We start from the raw sequence: 9,866 nt of genomic DNA, 5'->3' as shown, positions 1-9,866 counted from the left end.
GTAAATAATATGGGTGTTCTTAAACGGTAGAAATATTTAACAGCGTAAAGTGAAGCAAGTCGGCCGGTGTGACTAGCTTTGGATTTATATTGCTCGGTTTATAATTTGGTTTTGAGAGTTTAATGGTCCAGGTTTAAAATTTGGAACCAACAATGTAAATTGAAACCGTCATGCAACCTTTACCCCCTCTCTCTCTCTCTCTCTATATATATATATATATAGAGAAAGTATATCATACATTACGGCTTAACGTACAACAACATGCGTGATTTGTTCTGTAACATGCGTGATTAATGTTTTCAATATGCGTGATTATTGTGTTTCAACATGCGTGATTTTGGATTTTTAAGTTATAACGTGCGTGATTTTAAAATGAACGTGCGTAATTACCTGTCGTACGTGATGTACGTTAAGCCGTAATGTACGTTAACCTTCCTCTCTTTCTCTCTATATATATATATATGATCAAGATCAAGAGAAAATCTCTTTGAGTTGTGAGAACTTACAGAACTCTGACAGTTTTGCACACACGTAGATTCAAATGTACAAACATAGCTGTAAAAAATTTCGATGTGTCGTTTTCAGCCTTTTTACTCTGCTGTAAAAAGCTATTGAAATCAGCATGAATCGAGATTTACACCACCTGTAAGTGTTTTTTTATGGGTGATGTAAATTAACAAAAACTTTTTTTTTTTTAAAGTTGATTTTTTTTAGAATTTTTGCTAAAATTGTTTAAAAAAAACACCTTTTGTAATATCAAGTTATCTATGTTCTCAGAACTTATAGGGGTTTTCATTTCACCTAATTCTATATATATTACTTTTGAAGTATATATTTATGCATTTATACTAGATTGTAGTCTAATAATCAGAAAAAATATTCGTTAAAACCATCTGATGGCGAGGGGAACGAGCAAATGACATCGGGTTTCGGGGTTCGTAAACCGATTACAAACGAAAGTGGCTAGACGAGTTCCCGTGGGTTCAAGGGTCGGCTCGAGATCTCTCCTAATTGGGCCGGTGCCTTTATTATCTTTAGTTTTAATTTGTTTTCAAATTTTAAGTTATCTGTTTTTATCTTTATCTTTTGTTTGGGTTTAAAAACAATTTCCTGGTAATTCTCAGACTTGGTTTTTGTTTTTTGATTGAATGAAATTTTCGGTTGGAGAGTATCCAAGCCGTGTTCATCGTGGTTGACATAGATCAACGATTCGTATTACCATCACGCTATCAAGTGGCATCAGAGCCATGACGGATCATCACCGACGACATCGTAGATTCGCCGACCGAGGCAACGGTGAGTATGGCCGTGATCCGAGAGATGATGACATCGAAATTTTACGTCAACAACTTCTGGCCGCTGGCTTGCAGCCTGCTGTTGATCGCCGCAATCCAGACCAGGATTCCGAACAAACTGAATCCAAAGCCTTTGATTACGGTGAAGGTTTTGAAGGTAATCCATTCGGTCGCCCTCTTCGCGTTCCACAGAACCCACCGCCGATGGCAGACCCACTCCGGTCCCTCGGCTTCCGTTTTGATATTCCTGATTTTGAAGGCGGTGTTACACCGGACGATTTTTTGGATTGGATTCATACCGTGGAGCGCGTTTTTGACCTACGTGAAGTTCCTGATCATTTAAAAGTCAAGCTCGTTGCAATGAAGTTGAAGAAACATGCTTCCCTGTGGTGGGAACACCTCAAACGGAAACGTCTACAGGAAGGTAAAAGTCGGGTGGAATCGTGGGAAAAAATGAAGCGACTACTACAAAAAAAATTTTTACCGGTAAATCATCGTCAAGACGCTTTTTTGGAGTATCATGGTCTCAAACAAGGGTCTCTTTCTGTTTCTGATTTTATTTTGGAATTCGAACGCCTTCGAATGCGATGCGGTGCGGATGAGGATGAGGAACAAGTAATTGCCCGGTTTTTGGGTTCCTTACGCACGGACATTTCCGAGGTAATCCAGTTACACCCTTATTACTGTTTTGATGATGTTTGCAGGCTTTCGAGTAAAGTTGAAAAACAGTCGGCCACCCGTTCCCGGTATTCCACTACTCGGCCCAATCAAAGCCGAGCTACCGCAGGCCCATCTCCGCCACCAACTTCGGCCCAATCAGCCCAACCGCCTTCTTCAGGGGCGGCCCAAAAACAACCCGTGTCAAACCCGACTACGGGGGCGATACGATGTTTCAAATGTCAAGGGTTGGGTCACCGGCAACGCAACTGCCCCAATACTCAAACAGTCGCGTTACTTGATGATACCCCCCTATTTTTGACGAAGAACCACCCGAGGATGACGATTTTAAAGATACAGAAATTATTTACCCCGATCGGGGCGAGGCGTTGATCTCACAACGCGTTCTTAATGCATCCGTGGCTTCGGAGGGGGACGATACTTCTTGGTTGCGCAATAACATTTTCCGCACAAAATGCACCATCAAAGGTAAGGTTTGTGATATTGTTGTGGATGGTGGAAGTTGCGACAACATGATTGCCACGACTGCCGTCGACAAGTTGGGATTGACGGTTCAAAATCACCCAGATCCGTATCAGTTGTCTTGGCTGAAAAAGGGGAATACAATTAAAGTCACGCAACAGTGTTTGGTGTCTTTTTCCATCGGTAACAAATATACGGACGCGCTTTTGTGTGAAGTAATTCCGATGGACGCGTGTCACATACTCCTGGGCCGACCGTGGTTGTATGACCGTCGTGTCAAACATGACGGCTTTCGCAACACTTACAGTTTTCGAAAAGACGGATTGAATATTACTTTGGCTCCTTTTAATCCGAAAGCCTCTCAAACCGAGGCTTTTATTTTGTCCCGTTCGGAATTTTTGGGTTGTGCTTTAAAGCCGGAACCCCCGTGGATTTATGCTCTTTTAGTGCTCGAGGAGAACGAACCGGCACCCGCTCCACCCGCGTCCGTACAGCCCCTTTTACATGAGTTTCGGGATCTTTTCCCGGAGGATATTCCACCTGGCCTGCCGTTAGAGCGGGAAATTCAGCACTGTATCGACTTCCAACCGGGTGCATCTATTCCGAACAAACCGGCATACCGGATGAACCCCAAAGAGTATACCGAACTACAACGCCAAGTTACCGAGTTATTGGAAAAGGGTTTTATCCGTGAGAGCAAAAGTCCATGCGCTGTTCCCGCCTTACTCGTCCCTAAACCCGGGGGAGCGTACCGCATGTGCATTGATAGTAGGGCCGTCAACAAAATCACGGTCAAGTACCGCTTCCCGATCCCTCGTTTTGAAGATTTGTTAGATCAATTGCACGGGTCTAGTATTTTTTCCAAAATCGATCTGCGGAGCGGTTATCATCAGATTCGTATGCGTAAAGGAGATGAGTGGAAGACCGCTTTTAAAACGCGGGATGGGTTATATGAGTGGATGGTTATGCCATTCGGGTTGTCTAACGCGCCGAGCACCTTTATGCGTCTTATGAATCATGTCTTCCGGGGGCTCATTGGTCTTTGCGTTGTCGTTTATTTCGACGATATTCTTATTTTTAGTAAGACGTTGGATGCCCACCTACAACATCTCCGGGCTGTTTTTGCTATCTTACTCGAGCAACGCTTATTTGCCAACCGAAAAAAATGTCATTTTCTTACACGCGAGGTTGTCTTTTTAGGACATTTGGTGTCGGGGGATGGTATTCGTATGGATGAAAGTAAAGTGTCGGCAATTACATCGTGGCCGCCTCCTAAATCCCTACATGATGTTCGTAGTTTTCACGGCCTCGCGTCTTTTTACCGTCGTTTCATCCGGAATTTCAGCACCATCGTTGCTCCTATGACCGAGTTATTGAAGAGTTCTAAGTTTGTGTGGACACCCGGGGCCCAAAAATCCTTTGATGTTTTGAAGGACCTTGTCACCAAAGCTCCGATTCTAGCTCTTCCCAATTTTGATGATGTTTTTCAGGTTGAATGTGACGCCTCGGGCGTGGGTATTGGGGGTGTTCTGAGCCAAAGCGGACGACCAGTGGCGTTTTTTAGTGAAAAACTGAATGAAGTTCGTCGCCGCTATAGCACATATGACAAGGAATTTTACGCCATCATTCGTAGTCTCGACTATTGGCGTCATTATTTACTCCCAAACGACTTTATTCTTTTTTCGGATCATCAGGCGTTAAAGTATATTCAGGGGCAGGTTAAATTAAATCCACGCCATGCTAAGTGGGTCGAAACATTACAGGAGTATTCTTTCACAATTCGCCACAAAGCGGGGTCTTCTAATACTGTAGCGGATGCTTTGAGTCGTCGGCCGTCTTTGCTTACTACCTTCGCTCTATCGGTGCCCGGTTTTATCACTTGGAAACGTCTTTACGAAGCTGACCCGGACTTCGGGAAGCCGTGGAGTCGAACGGCAACTTCTGTGTGGGGTTTCTTTTCTCGCCGCGATGGGTTTCTTTTTCGTGGTGGCCGTTTATGTGTTCCTCATTCGTCCTTCCGGGAACAAATCATTTTGGAATGTCACAAAGGGGGTCTCACGGGACACTTTGGCCGCGACAAAACTATTGCACATGTTCGGGAGAGATTTTTTTGGCCGCGCCTAGAGGCGGATGTAGTCCGTTTACTTCGCCGATGCCATGTGTGCCACATCGCGAAAACGACACACACCAACCAAGGCCTCTACACCCCACTACCGGTTCCTCGTGCACCTTGGGAGGACGTCAGTTTAGACTTTGTTCTTGGCTTACCACGAACACAACGACAGAAAGACTCAATTATGGTCGTTGTCGATCGTTTTTCTAAGATGGCGCACTTTGTGGCTTGTGCCAAAACGTTTGACGCCTCACAGGTGGCTCGTTTATACTTCGCAGAAATTGTTCGTTTGCATGGGATCCCTAAGACGATCACCTCAGATCGTGACGTTAAGTTTGTTGGACACTTTTGGCGTACGTTGTGGAAAAAGTTGGGCTCAAAGCTACAATTTTCTAGTTCTCACCATCCACAGACGGACGGCCAGACAGAGGTGACGAATCGCAGCTTGGGGAACTTACTTCGTACTCTAGTCGGTGATAAGCCGAAACAGTGGGACTTGGTGTTACCACAGGCCGAGTTTGCATATAACCGATCGTGTCATAAGTCTACCGGGAAAAGCCCATTTTTTATCGTCTACGGCCGTAATCCGTTCACTCCTCTTGATTTGGCACCACCTACTGAGATGTCTCATCTTAGTACCGATGGCGAAGTTCGAGCGGCACAAATTCAAGACATTCACCAACAGGTTCGTGCTCATATTGCTAAGCATAATTTACAGTATCAAGAAGCCGCTAACAAACATCGCCGTGCTATCATTTTCCAACCGGGGGATTTAGTTTGGGTCCATTTGCGTCGCGATCGTTTTCCACAGGGTCGATTTGGGAAGTTGCATCCAAGGGCGGACGGACCGTTTCGTGTGCTTGAGCGTATTAACGACAACGCGTATAAAGTTGACTTGCCGGGCCACTACAAGGTTTCGGCCACTTTTAACGTTGCTGACTTGTCACCATATGAAGGGGATTTAGATGATGATGATGACTCGGGGACGAGTTCTTTTCAACCCGGGGAGGATGATGGCGAGGGGAACGAGCAAATGACATCGGGTTTCGGGGTTCGTAAACCGATTACAAACGAAAGTGGCTAGACGAGTTCCCGTGGGTTCAAGGGTCGGCTCGAGATCTCTCCTAATTGGGCCGGTGCCTTTATTATCTTTAGTTTTAATTTGTTTTCAAATTTTAAGTTATCTGTTTTTATCTTTATCTTTTGTTTGGGTTTAAAAACAATTTCCTGGTAATTCTCAGACTTGGTTTTTGTTTTTGATTGAATGAAATTTTCGGTTGGAGAGTATCCAAGCCGTGTTCATCGTGGTTGACATAGATCAACGATTCGTATTACCATCACGCTATCACCATCAAACCAATCTCCTTTATCATTCTCGAAAACCATAGCAATTCCTTTTAATTTTTGAACATCAAATGTTACTTATCCCAATTGTAAACCAGATAGTATATTCTAAATTTACCCGATGCCAAAACGGAAACCCAATCTTCTCCCAAAACGCGAGAGTCTTTACCAACCAACTAAGACCACGCGGTGTGGGCGTCGAAAAGTGGCGCGGTGGCCCTTCCATGCCGGGAACACCACCCCTTGTGGTGACGTGGACATGGCGTGGTGATGAGGGCGGGGTGTTTTCCACCGGCATAGGGGCATTTGGGTTGTGAAGTGGAGGCTCTTGATTGGTGGATGAATTTTGTATGTGTTTTAATTGTTTAATATTTATTTATTTATCATAAAAACGTCACTAACCACTCCGCTCCCACTTCTCCCTTTTTTGCACCATTCCACTTTTTAACGCGTGCTGACGTGACAACCATATAACGACACTCTTTCATGCCCTCTGCAACTTAGAATATCTAAAAATGGTACAATTACTATTTTTGTCAAAACTAATCTGACCAAAACCAAAACAATTAGAAAAGCTATTAAATACCACTAAATTGCACATGTACTGTGAGTGAGTCTAATCCACAGGAATTACTTCAAATATAATGGCGAAAACGACATAAGGTATCAGGAAAATTAATATAATTTTATTGCACGAGCAAGACGAGTTAAAAGCATCATCATTTATTAACTTTCAAGAATTCGGTGAGTTAATCAATGTATTTAACCCACAAATTAAATAAACGAGCAAACCCTTTTTACTCTCACCGCCTTCTTTCCATTTTCACTCCTCTGTTTTCATAATAAACTTCATTAATTTAGCAGAGACTGATGATCAACCCACTCTGTTCTTGACTGTTGAAATTTGAGGTGTTAAAAGAGTAAAAGTGACAACGAAAAGAGAGACATGGTGGGCTCAGGTTCAACAACAGATAGAAACAAAGAAGCAGTTGGAATGTTGGCTCTTCATGAAACTCTAAGAAACATTTGTTTCAACTCTGAGTGGACTTACTCTGTTTTCTGGACCATTCGTCCTCGCCCGTAAACTTCTAATCTTTTTTGCAAATTAATTCAACCCCACTTAAAAAGATTGCAACTTTGATCTTTACTCAAATGGGTTTTTGTTTTTATGTATTTTTTTAACCTTTTTATGTGTTTTTTTTTTCAGGCGAGTTAGAGGTGGTAATGGGTGCAAAGTTGGAGATGATGTTGGTAGCTTGTAGGTTACTAAACTGTTTGTTTCTTGAAGTAGATGTTGAAACAGGGGATGTTGATTAATTTGGTATGGTTTGTTGCAGGATGTTGATGTGGGAAGATGGGTTTTGCAGAGAAAGAATGATGGATTGTGTTGAAGATATGGATGCAGGAGAAGATCTTGTTAGAAAAGCCTTTAGCAAGATGTCAATTCAGTTGTATAATTATGGAGAAGGGTGGGTACTTGGTAGGTGTTTATTTTTAATTTCAGGATTATAATAAGTTAATAACCTATTAACCTATAATCAAGAACAACAGTATGTTAAAAGTTCATAACTCGAAACAACTTAAAGTGTTTTTTTTTTTTTTTTGTCATTAGGGGTTTTATATATGTATATATATATTTTTTTTGTGTGTTAATGAGATGATCATGGTGCAGACTGATGGGGAAAGTAGCATCTGATAAGTGTCACAAATGGGTGTTTAAAGAACCTACAGAATGTGACCAGAGCATATCTAACTATTGGCAGAGTTCTTTTGATGCTGTATGATCCTCAAGAACACACACTAACACCTTCAAACACACACACTGTTACTCTACTGTTCATCTTCAATTATTATTGCTCATTAACTTTCTTTTAAGTTTCCTGCTCTACTGTTCACTCAATCATTTCTCAATTAACTAGAGCTCATAAATTTTATCTGATTTTCAGCTTCCTACAGAATGGAATGAGCAGTTTGATTCTGGCATTCAGGTATTAAAAAAATTAAAATCTATGAATTTTTGCAAGTTTAATTAAAATTTATCATTTTTTGCAAGTTTCTTGTTTTTTTCTTGTATTTTTTTTTTTTGTTTTTTTAATTTTGCTGTTAACTTTCATTTCACTAGACTATAGCTGTAATACAAGCTGGCCATGGACTCTTGCAGCTTGGTTCATGCAAGATTGTAAGTATCATTATCATTATGTGTTAAGTTTCAGTACAAGAAAAGTGGTCAAAATTACTTTTTTTTTTGCCAAAAAATAAAAATAAAAAAAACATTAAATTTGATGTGTGATTAGGTACCTGAAGACCTTCATTTTGTGCTTAGAATGAGGCATACATTTGAATCACTTGGCTACCAATCTGGCTTCTATCTGTCCCAATTATTTGCATCAACATCCTCACCTTCTTCATCTGGGATTCAATTAAAGCAACCAACGGTCCCGATCCACCCGTCTCCGGCTTTCAACTGGGCCCCACTGAACCGACTACCATCGCAAAGTTTCCAAAACCCTGCAAGACTTGGGTTCCAGCCTAAAGACGAGACACACATGTTCCTCCATCCTCACTCGTCCGAACCACATATGGGAAACATTATGGGCCATGATCATGCTGAAAACGACATCAAATGGCCTAACGGGTTAACTTTCTTTAATGCACTTACGGAAGGGCTCGGTGGCAAGCCCGATGGCGGTCAGAACGCGAATCATGAAAAACACGAGGGTATGTACACCGATATGGAAAATTACTTGGAGTGATCGAACGATAGTGTGATCAGTTTGTGACGAATCCTAGGAAAATAACTCTCTAGTAATCTTGGTTTTGTTGTACTATGTTGTAGTTGTTTCTTGATATGTAACATGCTTATGTTTAAATTAGTGAACTTTATGACATAAAGACACAACCCCACCATCAAATTAGCAAAAACTAGTAGAAAAATCTATTTCTAGACATTCTTTGCATGTTGACACAAGTCACCGGAAAAATCTTCCGGCGACCCCTTTCTCTTTTCGAGGTTCAGCGCAGGAACCAGGGCCATGCGAGAACAACAAAGTGTTGGCAATTCGGAGTCGAAAGTGAAGCTGTTGTCGGAGGAATTGCTTTTAACCGGAGTTGATTATCCATGGTGTGATATGAATTGGAATGAGGAGATCTACATAATATATATGATCGGAAAAAGTTTGTGAAACTGTTGGTATGGGACCAATCGAGCTAGTGATTTCCACTAAAGGGAAGGCTATTGGGGCCAAATGTTTGCCACATTCATAAGCTTCAACATGGCCAGAGAGATACTCACTTGTGTCAACGCAAGCTCCTGCCACTGACAATGGATGGTATGATTTACCGGGAAATGCCGTTAGCCAAACTCTGACGCCAACGTGGGCCCGATTAAGACAACATAGTCTGGTCAGAGTGGGGTTAGGACCCTCTATTTGGGAGGGTGTAAGACCTCTCTCTTAACTATTAAAGATTCTCTTCTTTTGATAGATAGGATTCAAGTGCTAGATTTGGCCGATAAGTGGTGTTGGGATACAGTTGATACAGATGGGTTCTCGGTTTCGGATGTCAAGAGATGGATTGATAGTGGTCGGCCAAACATAGACCAAGCGATTTATAGGTGGTGCAAATGGATTCCGATCAAGTGCAACGTGTTTATGTGGAGAATGCTTATAGATAGGATTCCTACGAAAAAGGCGCTTTCTAGGCGGAATGTCAACTGCGGAGACGGTTTATGCAGTTTTTGTGAGGAGTTTGAGGAGACCATTGACCATATTTTTACGGCCTGTTTGGTTGCTACGGGAGTATGGAACGCGATAGCTAGATGGGTTGGTCTCCCTCAGTTCTACTTCTTTTCGGTGGCGGATATCCTCCATATGGAGTATACTTCTTCTTGGTCTAAGGAGAAGAAGATGGCGCTTCATGGGGTGCTGGTGATCTCTTGTTGGAGGATATGGAGGGCTAGAAATGAGAGGACATTC

General features: G+C 42.2%; 1 protein-coding gene across 2 annotated transcripts; it reads left to right on the top strand.

Annotated features, from left to right (window-relative positions):
* Window positions 1–6,154: 6,154 nt before the first annotated feature.
* Window positions 6,155–8,788, top strand: LOC110885712 (protein RICE SALT SENSITIVE 3). Of its 2 annotated transcripts, XM_035978658.1 has the most exons (8): window positions 6,155–6,636; window positions 6,757–6,972; window positions 7,100–7,150; window positions 7,230–7,361; window positions 7,565–7,670; window positions 7,839–7,880; window positions 8,015–8,071; window positions 8,187–8,788. In XM_035978658.1, the coding sequence occupies exons 2-8, from the start codon at window positions 6,839–6,841 to the stop codon at window positions 8,643–8,645; spliced, it is 981 nt and encodes a 326-aa protein (XP_035834551.1). In that variant the 5' UTR covers window positions 6,155–6,636; window positions 6,757–6,838; the 3' UTR covers window positions 8,646–8,788. The 2 variants fall into 2 exon arrangements, with proteins under 2 accessions (XP_035834551.1, XP_021989112.1); XM_022133420.2 differs by having other exon boundaries at window positions 6,156–6,972.
* The last annotated feature ends 1,078 nt before the right edge of the window (window positions 8,789–9,866 follow it).

The sequence above is a fragment of the Helianthus annuus genome, chromosome 10 (genome assembly GCF_002127325.2).
Source record: "Helianthus annuus cultivar XRQ/B chromosome 10, HanXRQr2.0-SUNRISE, whole genome shotgun sequence".
NCBI lineage: Eukaryota > Viridiplantae > Streptophyta > Magnoliopsida > Asterales > Asteraceae > Helianthus > Helianthus annuus.
Note: the sequence above shows the minus strand (reverse complement) of the source record. Positions and strands in the feature narration are given on the sequence as shown.